This window comes from Salvelinus alpinus, chromosome 22, assembly GCF_045679555.1.
Source record: "Salvelinus alpinus chromosome 22, SLU_Salpinus.1, whole genome shotgun sequence".
NCBI lineage: Eukaryota > Metazoa > Chordata > Actinopteri > Salmoniformes > Salmonidae > Salvelinus > Salvelinus alpinus.
Window position 1 is genome coordinate 4,041,410 of NC_092107.1, and position 15,791 is coordinate 4,057,200.

Sequence of the window (15,791 nt, forward strand, 5' to 3'; positions counted from 1 at the left end):
TAAATTATAATCTCATACACACATCTTGCCTGACCTTTCAGACACAGCATCAGAAGCAGTAGCAGCACAGATCGACAGAGGCAAGACTACCTGGTACACAAAGATCTCTACCCAGACCAACATCTATTCTACATGCTGCAGCGATCAGAGCACTACACACACACACACATACCAACCACACACAAATCAGACAGTCCACATCACGCTAGCAGAACAAGACACAAAGGGAAACTACATCCCCTCTCCAACAGGCTGAGAGTTTAACAATGTGTAGCTGTACTAAAGCTGACTGACGACAACGTGCTGTATGTGGTGAGTCAGATAGTTCAACTCAGTGCAGTTACACTGTATCACTTTAATGGCCATAGATAAAGACACTTACAGGTAGGAACACCAAATTGCCTCAGTAAATATCCCCATGGTGGAAATGGTGAACATGGTAAATGGTAGCTTTGTGTAAGCTATTATGGATAAACTAATAAGCCAAGGAGATGATTGCTAATCATTACTGTAGTGTAGTGTGTATATATGATCAATAACTTTGTCTTTATTTCTGCTGACAGAGGTGCAGTATATGCATATTTGTCCATTACATTGATTGACCTTATGAGGACCTCCCAATAAGAACTATATACATTACCCAATTCATTACATTTACCCAATACATTACCGCTGTCCCAAAACAACTTAACAAATCAAACTAGAGAAAGCCATGCAGTGCAAACTGCCAATATTGCTGTAGCATAATAACGCCACTCCGACTTTGACAGAGTAGGTGGCTATTAGCCATTTACGGGGCACTCTACATCCAATTTGCCATAGACACCTTAAAGGAAAACTTTCAAAATACAGAAATCATCATTGTATGATACATTCTGCATCATGCAAAATGCATCATAAGGTGATGATTTCTGTATTTTCAAAGTTACATATCTTGAAAACCTGATTGCTGGCAAGCAAAACATTTTGGAACTATGTCAACAATGGACTACTGAAACAAATACCAAAAGATAGTTTTAGGGTGGAAGTTTCCTTTAATGAGACATCATTGGATTAATACAGTATTTGTGGTTGAAGCATCTAGTGTAGGCAACTATGAGCACTGTGATGATGTTGTTGTTTCCAGCAGAGGGTTGAATAATATCGATCAGGCCTGGGCTCCACCTCCGGCCTGGCCAGTGGGGTGATTAGTCTCAGAACGACGTACAGAACACACACAAGACAAACACAGACTCATAAACACAGACTCGGCTACTACCTCTAATTAATGTCAAAAACAGAGAGAGCAAAAGCCCATGAATCGAATTCTACTGGTGTGATAAGTGATGTTAAGAAAATGTAGTCATAGTTAAGGAGGTTCATAGTTTATAAAGACAACGGTTTGTTGGCTCCAGCGACAGGAGCAACTGGTGTTTGTCAATAAATGTTTTGACTGGTCCAACCTCACTGATTCATGTCAAAACTGTGTTTAGGCTCAGAATACTGTCTTACTACTTATCCCATTACTATCTCTAGCCTACTGTTTATCCTGCCCATATCAAACACCCAAACCCCAGCCTTCCTCAAAGTCCCTCTATGCCCCTCACCAGCCAAATCCACAGTCCCAGTCCTAATCTCTATCCCCTCTCACCCAAACCAACCAACCAACCAAGCCCAACCCAACCCAACCCAACATGAATCAGTGAGGTTGGACCAGTCAAAACATTTATTGACAAACACCAGTTGCTCCTGTCGCTGGAGCCAACAAACCGTTGTCTTTATAAACTATGAACCTCCTTAACTATGACTACATTTTAGTACCAGCCCAAGCCCTGAGGGGACTCACCGTTTAGCTCCTCCACAGAGATGCTGGCCAGCTGGTCACAGTCGTTGTCCTCAGACAGAGAGTGACTCAGATAGTTCCCCTTGTACAGCAGCCCTGCCGTCACATGGTGGAACGGCATCTTGTCCCTAAAGGGAGAAAAAGGGTGGGGGGATTAGTTTAAGAACAGTTAGATCAGAACACGAGAGAGAGAGAGAGAGAGAGAGAGAGAGAGAGAGAGAGAGAGAGAGAGAGAGAGAGAGAGAGAGAGAGAGAGAGAGAGAGAGAGAGAGAGAGAGAGAGAGAGAGAGAGAGAGAGAGAGAGAGAGAGAGAGAGAGAGAGAGAGAGAGAGAGAAATCTAATGTTATGTGTCACATGCTTCATTAAACAACAGGTGTAGACCAACAGTGAAATGCTTACTTACGGGCCCCTCCCAACAATGCAGAGAGAAAAATAGATAATAGAAAAATAATAACACAAGGAATAAATACAGAATGAGTAAAGGTAACTTGGGTAACTGAGATAGATATGTACATATAGGTAGGGATAAAGTGACTAGGCAACAGGATAGATAATAAACAGAAGCAGCAGTGTATGTGATGAGTCAAAAGAGTTAGTGCAAAAAAGGGTCAATGCAGATTTCAAAGATTTTATTGAGTTACAGTTCATAAGGAAATCAGTCAATTGAAATAAATTCACTAGGCCCTAATCTATGGATTTCACGACTGTGAATACAGATATGCATCTGTTGGTCACAGACACCTTAAAAAAAAGGTAGGGGTGTGGATCAGAAAACCAGTCAGTATCTGGTGTGACCACCATTTGCCTCATGCAGCGCGACATATCTCCTTCGCATATAGTTGATCAGGCTGTTGATTGTGGCCTGTGGAATGTTGTCCCACTTTTCTTCAATGGCTGTGTGAAGTTGCTGGATATTGGTGGGAACTGGAACACGCTGTCATACACGTCAATCCAGGGCATACCAAACATGCTCAACGGGTGACATGTCTGGTGAGTATGCAGGCCATGGAAGAACTGGGACATTTTCAGCTTCCATTATTTGTGTACAGATCCTAGTGACATAGGGATGTGCACTATCATGCTGAAACGTGAGGTGATGGCGACGGAAGAATGGCACGACAATGTGCCTCAGGATCTTGTCACGTATCTCTGTGCATTCAAATTGCCATAGATAAATTGCAATTGTATTCGTAGTCCGTATCTTATGCCTGCTCATACCATAACCCCAATGCCACGATGGAGCACTCTGTTCACAATGTTGACATCAGCAAACCACTCACCCATAAAATGCCCTATACATGGTCTGAGGTTGTAAGGCCTTTTGGATGTACTGACAATTGAACGCTCCCTCAAAACTTGAGACATCTGTGGCATTGTGTTGTGTGACAAAACTGCACATTTTAGAGTGGCCTTTTATTGTCCCCAGCAAAAGGTGCACCTGTGTAATGATCATGCTAATTAATCAGCTTCTTGATACGCTACAACTGTCAGGTGGATGGATTATCTTTGCAAAAGAGAAATGCTCATTAACAGGGATGTAAACAAATTTGTGCACAACATTTTGTGCGTATGAAAACTTTCTGGGATCTTTTATTTCATGAAACATGGAACCAACACTTTACATGTGCGTTTATAGTTTTGTTCAGTATATTTAACTAACTATATAGCAGTTTTATGGCTTGAGGTATAAGCTGTTCAGGGTCCTGTTGGTTTCAGGGCCTTCCTCTGGCACCGCCTGGCATAGAGCTCCTGGATGGCAGGGAGCTTGGCCCCTGTGATGTACTGGGTCGTACGCACTACCCTCTGTAACGCTTTGCAGTCTGATGCCAAGCAGTTGCCATACCAAGGGGTGATGCAGCCAGTCAAGATATTCTCAATGGTGCAGCTGTAGAATGTTCTGAGTATTTTGAGGGCCCATGCCAAATATTTTCAGCCTCCTGAAGGGCTTGTTGTGCCTTCTTCACGACTGTGTTGGTGTGTGTGGACTTTGATAATTCCTTAGTAATGTGGTCACCTAGGAACTTGAAGCTCTAGACCCGCACCACTACAGCACCATCAATATGGATGGGGGTGTGCTCGGCCCTCCGTTTCCTGTAGTTCACGATAAGCTCCTTTGTCTTGCTGAAGTAAGTATGTGGACACGTCTTCAAATTAGTGGATTTGGCTATTTCAGCCACACCCATTGCTGACAGGTGTAAAAAATCAAGCACACAGCCATGCAATCTCCATAGAAAAGCATTTGCAATAGAATATAGCTGACCCGGTACACTGTAAGTGCTGTTATTGTGAAGTGGAAACGACTAGGAGCAACAATGGCTCAGCCGTGAAGTGGTAGGCTACACAATCTCTCCAAACGGGAACGCATGGTGTTGAAGCACGTAGAGCGTAAAAATCGTCTGTCCTCGGTTGCACCACTCACTACTGAGTTCCAAACTGCCTCTGGAAGCATTGTCAGCACAAGGGGTTTCCATGGTCGAGCGCATACAAGCCTAAGATCACCATATGCAATGCCAAGTGTCGAATGGAGTGGTGTAAAGCTCGCCACCATTGGACTCTGGAGCAGTGGAAACACATTCTCTGGAGTGATGAATCACGCTTTACCATCTGGCAGTCCAACGGACGAATCTGGGTTTGGCGGATGCCAGGAGAACGCTACAATGAATAGTGCCTAATGTAGAGTTTGGTCGAGAAGGAATGGGTCTGGGGCTGTTTTTCATGGTTTGGGCTAGGCCCCTTAGTTCCGTTGAAGGAAAATCTTAACGCTACAGCATACAATGACATTCTAGACAATTCTGTGGCAACAGTTTGGGGAAGACCCTTTTCTGTTTCAACATGACAATGCCATTGTGCACAAAGCGAGGTCTATACAGAAACAGTTTGTCGAGATCTGTGTGGAAGAACTTGACTGGCCTGCACAGAGCCCTGACCTCAACCCCATCAAAAACCTTTGAGATGAATTGGAACGCCGACTATGAGCCAGACCTAATCGCCCAACATCGGTGCCTGACCTCACATATGCTCTTGTGGCTGAATGGAAGCAAGTCCCTGCAGCAATGTTCCAACACCTAGTGGAAAACCTTCCCTGGAGAGTGGAGGCTGTTATACTGTAGCAGCAAAGGGGGGACCAAGTCCATATTAATGCCCATACATTTTTATGAGATGTTTGACTACAAGGTGTCCACATACTTGGTCATGTAGTGTATATGGCAATTACAAATCAAAACTGGAGGGTTTTCACAGATAAAAATGTATATACTGTATTATGTATAAGCTGGAAGTAGAAGCCTAAGTGTTGTTGTCCATTAGTTTACTCCAATTAGTGGAGGGGTGGTAGGGTTAGGGGAAAATAATAAATAACGAAAATATATTTAATAATAAAAATATATATTAAAAATAATATATATTTACATAAATATATACAGTGCATTCGGAACGTATTCAGACCTCTTCCCTTTTTTCCCATTTTGTAACGTTACAGACTTATTCAAAAATGTATTAAATTATATTTTCTCCTCATCAATCTATACACAATACCCCGCAATGACAAAGCGTAAAACAGGTTTTTACAAATTTTCGAAAGGTTTAGAAACCTTATTCACATAAGTATTCAGACCCTTTGCTATTAGACTCAAAATTGAGCTCAGGTGCATCGTGTTTTCATTGTTCATCCTTGAGATGTTTCTACAACTTGATTGGAGTATACCTGTGGTAAATTCAATTGATTGGACATGATTTGGAAAGGCACACACCTGTCTATATAAGGTCCCACAGTTGACCGTGCATGTCAGAGCAAAAACCAAGCCATGAGGTCAAAGGAATTGTCCGTAGAGCTCCGAGACAGGATTGTGTCGATGCACAGATCTGGGGAAGGGTACCAAAACATTTTCAGCAGCATTGAAGGTCCACAAAAACACAGTGGCCTCCATCATTCTTAAATCACAGACGCTTGGAACCACCAAGACTCTTCCTAGAGCTGGCCGTCCGTCCAAAATGAGCAATCGGGAGAGAAGAGCCTTGGTCAAGGAGGTGACCAAGAACCTGATGGTCACTATGGCAGAGCTCCAGAGTTCCTCTGTGGAGATGGGAGATCCACCCAAAAGGACAACCATCTCTGCAGCACTCCACCAATCAGGCCTTTATGGTAGAGTGGCCAGGCGGAAGCCACTCCTCAGTAAAAAGCACATGACAGCCTGCTTGGAATTTGCCAAAAGGCACTTAAAGGACTCTCAGACCATTAGAAACAAGATTCTTTGGTCTGATGAAACCAAGATTGAACTCTTTTTCCTTAATGCCAACAGTCACGTCTCGAGGAAATCTGGTCAATCCCTAAGGTAAAGCATGGTGGTGGCAGCATCATGCTGGGGGGGATGTTATTCAGCGGCAGGGACTGGGAGACTCTGAATGTCTCTGAATGTCCTTGAGTGACTCAGCCAGAGCCAATCGAACATCTCTGGAGACCTGAAAATAGCTCTGCAGAGACACTCCAAATCCAACCTTACAGAGCTTGAGAGGATCTGCAAGGAAGAATGGGAGAAACTCCCCAAATACAGGTGTGCCAAGCTTGTAGCGTCATGCCCAAGAAGACTCGAAGCTGTAAACGCTGCCAATGCCTCTTGAAATTGAATTTTTTATTTAACCAAGTAGGCCAGTTGAGAACAAGTTCTCATTTACAACTGCGACCTGGCCAAGATAAAGCAAAGCAGTGCGACACAAACAACAACACAGAGTTACACATGGAATAAACAAACGTACAGTCAATATCACAATAAGAAAACATCTATATACAGTGTGTGCAAATTAGGTAAGATTAGGGAGGTAAGGCAATAAATAGGCCCTAGCGGCAAAGTAATTACAATTTAGCAATTAAACACTGGAGTGATAGATGTGCAGAAGATGAATGTGCAAGTAGAGATACTGGGGTGAAAAGGAGCAAAAAAAACAAAACAAATAACAATATGGGGATGAGGTAGTTGGATGGGCTATTTACAGATGGGCTATGTACAGGTGCAGTGATCTGTGAGCTGCTCTGACAGCTGATGCTTAAAGTTAGTGAGGGAGATATGAGCCTCCAGCTTCAGTGATTTTTGCAATTCATTCGAATGAGGAGTTGAAAGATAGAAAGAGGCTATGTGTGATATATATATATTTTAAAATCTCATAGGCCAACGGGTAAGGTAGTGTACACATTCTCAACTGAACACTTCCCCAACCACCACTCTCAATAGAGGGATATTTGTCATGCTTTGATTTGCAACCTCTCTCCAACTTTTGGGGAACTAATTTCAGGATTCAGAGATGCATCACAAAAACGAATTGGCGAAGGAAGTTGTGCAGCATATCATTAACCAGGGCCTGGAAAATGGAACATTAGTAAGTCCAAACGGCATGACCCGGTACTCATAATGTCCATTAGGAGTGTTGAACGCTGTCTTCCACTCATCTCCCTGTCTGATGCGCACCAGATTGTACGCGTTCCGTAAATCTAATTTAGAGAAAACCGTAGCTCCCTGGAGTCTCTCAAAAGCTGATGACAAAAGAGGAAGGGAGTAACGGTTCTTGATGGTAATGTTCTTGATGGTAATCCCCCATCCTTCTTCCCAACAAAGAAAAAACCCGCTCCTGCAGGTGAAGTGTACGGCCGAATAACATCAGCCGCCAGCGCCTCCTCAATGTAACTGTTCATGGTTGCAGTATCTAGACCTAAGAGAGAACACAGCCCTCCTCTCAGAGGAGTGGTACCAGACAGGAGGTCGATGGCACAATCGTATGGCCTGTGAGGAGGTAATTTGCCCTTTGTTTGCTGAAGACCTGACCCAAATCCCAGTAATCCCGAGGTACGCGGGAAAGGTCAGGCTTGTCAAACCCAGCCAGAGGAACAGGAGGATCGGAAGACTCCAGACGAGCAGGACCGGAAAGGTGTGGAGAGAGTTGCTGGCAGGTGAACTGGCATGACGGATTCCATCCCAGAACTCTTCCCGAAGGCCAGTCAATTTGAGGATTATGGGTGGAAAGCCACGGATGTCCAAGAACCAGGGGAAGTTCAGGAGAGTCCACCAGATGTAACTGGATAAGCTCCACATGGTCACCCAGAAGTCATAGCTGAATAGGCATGGTGAGTTGCTTCACCTTCCCAGACCCTAGGGATTGACCATCCAGCGCAGTGACCGACAACGGAGTGTCCAGCTCAGTGAGTGGCAGCCTCTGTTGGTGAGCTAATGTGCGATCCAGAAAACAGCCAGTAGCCCCAGACTCTATGAAAGCAGGAATGTCCAACTGTCCATTGTCCCAACGCAGGTTGGCCGGAAGCAAGGTGCGTACCGTATCGGCCGCAGGAGACTGTATCTGACTCCTCGGAAGAGGAGGAGGAGTAGGGATTGGACCAAAGCGCAGCGTGGGAATTAGACATAATGAATTTATTTAAATGATAGACGAACACGAAACAACACTTGAGAATTTACAAAATAACAAACGCAGTCAACAGACCTGAACAAACGAACTTACATGACACGAAGAACGCACGAACAGGAAATAGACTACACAAACGAACGAACAAACGAAACAGTCCCGTGTGGTGCAACATATACAGACACGGAAGACAACCACCCACCACAATCAATGTGAAACCACCTACCTTAATATGGCTCTCAATCAGAGGAAACGTAAACCACCTGCCTCTAATTGAGAACCATATCAGGTCACCCATAAACCAACATAGAAACACATAACATAGACTGCCCACCCAAACTCACGCCCTGACCGACTAACACATACAAAAATAACAGAAAACAGGTCAGGAACGTGACATCCGTCCTCTCATGACGACATTCCTTGGGTGTTTATCTTGGGTTTATCTTGGGTGTTTAAAATCAATCAATGGCATCCCCTTGTGCAAAGAAATATAATTAGCTCAATTTGGTGTTTATATACAGTATATTGTAACTCTATGGTCCTACTATACATTAGGATTTGTCTCACGTTTCTGACACTTTAAGAGCTACTCTGTTTAAAAGGCTTGTGTAACCCAGAGCTTTGCAGCAGACATGGAGTAGAATACAGAGCAGGGAGAGGGTAACCAGAGAGGTCATTCCTACTTTTGGGGTCTCCTCCAGACCCAGGGGTAGGTTAGTGATTCTCTTCCCACAGCCCCTATATCTCTCTGGGTGTAGCACTGTGAGTCTGGCAAGTGAGAGTATAGGTTAGTAACCCTATGACCATGGATAAAATGACCATGGATAAAACAGAACTACATGTAACTGAAACAAGATGTGTGTATGAGTCCAGAGAGACTGCACAGTGTTGGGCCAACTAAACCATCCGCTACTGTATTGTATGCATTGTTCTAACAGCAGGACAGTGTTGAACAAACATAAGTGGGAAACAGTGTATTTGCTCGCACGCGCACACACACACACACAGAGAGTTGTGCTGCAGACACTGCAGTAGATCGACCAGAAGTGGCAACAAAACCCACTACTTATTTTATTTGTTTATGTTTGATTCAAATGCATAATGTTACCCCCTTTAGTTACTATATAGGCGTACAATAGAGAAAGCACAGGTGGTCTGGCTTTCACTCTAAGATTTACAGCCTAATAAACCAGGCAGCAGAAATGCCTCATATTTAGATATAATCATTAGATCAAGCATCAATATTTCAGAGTGTTGTAGGCTAGACTTCAGTATGCAAACTTTTGTCTCTAACGCTGGAAGCAAGACTGTATATTCTCTATGGCAGGGGTCTTTTTTACAGATGTCTTCAAAAGATGTGTCATATTTAAGTTGCATTAGTAATAGACCGTAAAACAAAGACTCTGGCAGCCAGTCTGTAATGTAAACCAATCCATCATAGCCCAAACAGAGATCTAGATTTATATTTAGCTAGACTGTTAAATTGGGAGAGAAATCAGGACAGTGTACAGCACTAGCTGTAGTCAACCGTGCATAGCGACAATTCCTTTTACAGCAGCCAAAACAAGACCTAATTGAAATGGTTCTGTGAGAGTGAACACAGTGTACTGTATATAACGATTTGTTATTTGTCATATACCCATTACTAATGGCAAACTCATTACTAATGGTGTGCTTTGAAACCAACCTGTGAGAGACAGAGAGAGCGAGAAGCTACATTCCTCCAGATTGGAATATTATGCATCAGGGCCCACTGATTCACTAGACCACAAATGATACTGTATATTCTGGCTTGCCCTCAAGGAGTGGGTCAGAAGGCTATGCATATGCATATGTCCTGGAGGAGAGAGGGGAGGAAAGGTATGACCACTAGCCTGCCACCTACAGGGGGACCTAACCTCAGACCTAAGGGAGTGCTGGAAAGCATAACTAATTAACCTGTTGTCTCATTTAGGTTTGTGCCTGTGTCCAGAGGCTATTCATGACTAATTAACCTGTTGTCTCATTTAGGTTTGTGCCTGTGTCCAGAGGCTATTCATAACTAATCAACCTGTTGTCTCATTTAGGTTTGTGCCTGTGTCCAGAGGCTATTCATGACTAATCAACCTGTTACTTCTCCCAAAACCGCACTAATGTCTTGAGGCATATAGAGGGGAGCAAGGCATGACCAATCAACCTGCTGTGTCAGTGAAGACCCCAACTGTGTTTGTGTGTGTGTCCTGTCCTACGGGAAGGCATGACTAATCAAACTCCAGCCTTACTACAGGCAGTAGCAGTGTTATGCATTAGCCTTCTGTGTGATGCCCGGGGATACCTGATGGCCATTCCTCACTTCCAACCCCACAGCACGCACACACACAAAGTAAATTGTATGATGGAGTTGGACATGGTATGGTATGATGTTGAGAATACTCAGAATTGGATCAGACCAACACAAAATGATCATAGGGTCACACTAAACAAAGTTCCCAACAAACTTCTGAAATATGCAATTCATGTGTAAATATGATCAAACTTAAGTTGATTCTCACATACTGTACTGTAAGTTACAGTGCAGCAACAGCTGTACAGCACAATGCAAGACAGCCTGTAGCCAAGGTCGTAACTGTTATATAGTTAAAGACGTATGGTGCTGAATATTCATCATGTAGTTTATATTGATAGTTCCTTCTGCTCATGAGAGCTCAAAAGACAAACCCTCAACACATTGCTTTAAAACATCTCTAGTTATGACAACCCTTGACCGTTGTGTATACAGTATATATAGCCCCCCCCCCCACCCCCCCAAATATTATGTTTTTGTTGATCAATCCTACACATACTGTACAGTAAGCAATGATAGATGAGGTATCAATGAAAGCTGAAGCTTTACATTAAGGTTGTGGCTTGACACTGGCCAATGTGGCCATGCCTGATAGTAAATCTAAGGTCATAACCTGTCCATACTTGACGACACAATTTAGTCCTTCAGCAGTCTCTATTGACGAGCCATGTCAACACATAACTAAAGTTTCAAGTTTTAATGTCATGTGCACAAGTACAGTGAAATGTCTTTCTTGCAAGCTCCAAACCCAACAATGCAGTAATTAATATCAATGTAGCACTAAAAATAACATAAGTTAGAACAAAAACACACAAGAAATAAAAATAAGAACATTAGAAAGTAAGAAGCTATATACAGGGTCAGTTCCAATACAATATTTACAATGTGCAAGGATACTGGAGTCATAGAGGTGGACATGTATAGGGGTATGATGACTAGGCATCAGGATGTATGATGAACAGAGTAACTAAACCCAGAGCCAACATGATGCCTCCTTCACCATGACTAGTCTGGTGTAAATAAATACAGTATACAGTAGAACGCCTTTAGCCAACTACTGAAGGTAAGGTGCAGCGGGGTGACAACAGTAGTACCTCTGCTGCATTTCCTCCAGTGGAGAAGTCTAAATGGCACAATGACATGATACATTTCCTCATGACACCTTATGTGAAGTGTAGTCTGGTTGGGTCGTTCCACCTCAAAAAGCACTAGAAAATAGGATTTCAACACTCACCATCTCAAATTGTTCTGAAATCGTATCTATTGTTAGAAATAGATAAGATTAGCATTCCTGCAACATTATTTTGTTGAAAAATAATTTGATCTCTGACACATTAAGCTAATTGATTGCAGTCAAACTGCCAATTAAATTTTTTAAGATTTATATAATATTCAATAAATATATTACCTAACATCGGATTTGGACAACCCTTTTTTCTAACAATGAGTTAGACATGAGGATCCAAAGAAATGGTCTGAAGCCACCCACAGATGTCTGTAGTGACGCCTCTATCACTGAGATGCAGTGCCTTAGACCGCTCCGCCACTCGGGGGCCCAGAGTGAGATGGTTTGGGATGAGTTGGACCACAGAGTGAAGGAAAAGCAGCCACCAAGTGATCAACCTTATGTGGGAACTCCTTCAAGACTGTTGGAAAAGCATTCCAGGTGAAGCTGGTTGAGAGAATGCCAAGAGTGTGCAAAGATGACATCAAGGCAAAGGGTGGCTACTTTGAAAAATCTCTAATATAAAATATATTTAGATTTGTTTAACACTTTTTTGGTTACTACATGATTCCATATGTGTTATTTCATAGGTTTGATGTCTTAACTATTATTCTACAATGTAGAAAATAGTAAAAAAGAAAGAAAAACCCTGGAATGAGTAGGTGTGTCCAAACTTTTGACTGGTACTGTAGGTACCATTGACTTGCATTGGATTTGTACCACAAATGCTAAAATGTTTACATTTGAAACAGTGGCCAGGTAAACTAAACCAAAGCATGGATTGCTGTCATACCTGGTCCATAGACGGCTTACAGGGTAAGAAAAGCAATATGTCCATTTGTAATTTGGATGAACGATCCCTTTAACATCCTTAAAAAATAATCACCTAATAGCAGAAACAGCACCATCTAGTGGTCTGAAATTGGTAATATCAAGATGTTGGGTGGGACATAAACCCAACAACTTCAATGACTAATTTCTCTGAACAGGGTAAAAAACAACCAAATTCACTGAGAATACATTAAATAGGATGAAAAAACAATACTCAGAGCCGCAGCTCCATACTACTTGTCAGACAGAGATGTGATACTATATAATGGGGTGGGATTGGAGTGGGTGGCTTTTGACCATTTCTTTGGATCCTCATGTCTTACTCATTGTTAGAAAAAAGTTTGGTCCAAATCTGATGTTAGGTACTATAATTGTTGAATATTATATGAATACTATAAATAAAAATGGCCAATTTGGGTGCAATCAATTAGCTTAATTTCTCAGAGATCAAATTATATTTCAACAAAATAATGTTTCCGGAATACTTATGTTATCGTTTTTTTATCTACAGATTTTTTTTTAGAAACAATATGAGATGGTGAGTGTCATGGCTTGCTGAAATGGAACGACCTCTTTGAGTAATCGTCTGCTATGAGCTCTACAGTTTTAAACTGAACTCTAAAAACCCATCAATAATGCCATTAAACACTAGCCACAGAAGGACAGACACTAAACTATGATTGAAGACAACTGATGTTAAAGTATGCCACCAATATTGATTACAACTCTGTTACAGTCAAGTGACAAAGGAAAGTAAAAAAGAGCAAAACATATATTCTGGTCCCACATGGCAAGTGAAGTAATACTTCCTAAAATGAGAGGAATACGCATCCCACAGCCATCCTAACTGCCAGCCCAGTCCACTACACAGGCTATACGTGTATATGAGCAGAAGGTTGTTAGAGATTCCAGTCTCCCAGTCCCTGATGTTCTGTTGCTTACCCATACTGATCCCCATACTCTGTGGTGGGGTACAGATGCAGCACAACAGGCTCCTTCACCGGGCTCTCCATCATGTCTCTAGGGGTAGGGGTTCCTGAACCCGGTAACTCTCCCTCTCCTTCTCCTCCTTCCCCAGGTACAGGTTCCTCTGTACGACTCTGAGACTCCTTCTCCGTCACCTCCATCAGACGTCTCTGCAGGCAGACTCCTAGTCCTAAACACAGCTGCAGCAGCAGGCTGCCTGTCCCCGGACAACTGAGCCCGACTGCTGCCTCACGAATTTGGGCTTCTCCCAAAGCAGCAGCATCAGTATCCGGAAATCCGTTGATAATATTTGAGCCGTGGAAGAGGCAGTATAGTGGCTCTCTCTCTCACTCACTCACCCACTCACTGACTCTCTCTCCCTCACCCATTCTCTTTCTTTGTCTCTCTCTCTTTTTCTCACTCACTCAAACACTCAGGCAAACATTCCTCCACATGTGAAAACAAGGTTGAAGACTCATTAGTGCGTCCTGACTCCCAATGACTGCAAGAGCCTTTAGTCTGCGGCTGCGCTCCCGCTCATACCTAGCAGGGTGTATTCACAGTGCGTCGCGGCATCCTGCACGACAACAAATGTCGCAAAAGTCTACCTGGTGCGCGACATGTGTAAAAAAAAAAAAGTGACATGCAATGATAATTACATTTTTTATCATGGAAGACTCTGCGGTGACACAGGCAGAGGAGCACCCATAGCGCCCCACAGCCCCGCGGGAGGGACACTCAGCTCGCTGTTCTAATGAGATGTGTGAAAATAGAAATTCACACCTCCAGAACAACACAGCTATCCAGAAGAATTTCTGGTAAATTGTTAACCACACACTCATCATCAGTATGATAGAGGGTCAGTGTTGACATGGAATGATCTGATAATCATAATGCATTGGGATCAATTATCCATCTCCATCAGTCACTGAAATGTCATGGCATTTTGATGGGTCTTTTCGTATTTACATTGAAATGTGCAGTGTCTTGTGAAAATAACTCGCCAATTCATGCCATGGTAGGCCTGCCCTACAAGATCGAAACGATGATGCAGTTCTGTGATTAGTCTACAGTTTTTTTCTTTATCTACTCCACAATATCAAAATAAATGTTTTATTTATCGATTTTAGAATCAAGACTATTCTCTATCATAATAAAAAATGTAATTATGATGATCTGATGAAGACTGTTCTATTAAGCCTACTCTGAAATAGAGGATAAATTCGATTACATTTGAAGGATATAGCACAAAATTCAAACATCATACTGAAACTGTCAATCCATTCAAAATTATCGTCACTCCATCAAATAATGGTCAATCATGCTAGACAGAGGAACGTAGGCTATTACATAACAACAGGTGTATAAGAACCACTAAACACTAAGGCAGTCAGAAACAGGCTAATTCCAATGGGTACAGATAAGTTCAAATGTTACTGAATATGATTAAAATGTTATCTTGAATTCCAGATTTACCTTTCAGGGGAGCAGTGGGTTGTCTTTGAAAGCGATTAATCAAATCCGTAGTCGATAGGATCCCCGAATTAGACGAACTGGGATCCAGTTTAAATACCTCGCCTGAATGCTCATAAATGATGGTTGTTTTTTTATTGTTGCAATAAGCTACAATGTGGAACAGTTTTTCCACCACAACAAAAGGATGCGTTGGTTGATCGTCTTTCTATTGACAAGTCCATGCGTAGCTTACTGGGAACATTCACTGCCCCAGTTCCAGCCGGCGCAATCAAACAGTTGCACTTTTGGACCAAGTCCCATCAATTAACAGCCCCTATCCGTCCACACCATATCCATATGCTACAGTGATATAGGTGCTCACCGCTCATAAAATGTTGTCTAAGTAACCCAAGCCGTTTGTTTCGTGTAACTGTCCTATAGCTGGCAGATTTATTGGTGCCAAACGCCTGGAGAGATTGATGATAGAGCCTTCGGCGGCGTTCAAGGCGAAGGTCCTACACAATCAATTTCTCAGGACGCTTTAGAGTTCGGTGTTTAACGGTTGTTTGCCTCTCCAATCCACCTTTCGGTGTCAATTCTAGGTTTTTCTACGGAAAAACAGGTCTTATCCTTGCGAAAACGGTTCAGTCATAATTTCTTCTTCCACAGGCTGTTGTTAACCAATGTGCCGCCCGCGCTCAACAAGGACAGACTGACCAGCGGAGAGTCATTACTCTGGTTTAGCACGGCTTACTTACTA

The 15,791-nt window shown here is 42.7% G+C and overlaps 1 protein-coding gene across 2 annotated transcripts in view; it reads right to left on the bottom strand.

The window, feature by feature from the left end:
• The window catches only part of LOC139548818 (calcium-binding protein 8-like), a 53,180-nt gene extending 37,848 nt beyond the window's left edge, over window positions 1-15,332 (bottom strand). Inside the window, exons 1-2 of one of the 2 annotated variants that reach the window (XM_071358683.1) lie at window positions 15,053-15,332; window positions 1,826-1,950 (exon numbers count right to left, since the gene is read on the bottom strand). In XM_071358683.1, the coding sequence (XP_071214784.1) occupies window positions 1,826-1,943 (118 nt within the window). In that variant the 5' untranslated portion in view covers window positions 1,944-1,950; window positions 15,053-15,332. Of the gene's footprint in view, window positions 1-1,825; window positions 1,951-13,552; window positions 13,862-15,052 lie in introns of those variants that run through there. The other variant, XM_071358682.1, reaches the window with a different exon arrangement.
• Between the last annotated feature and the right edge of the window lie 459 nt (window positions 15,333-15,791).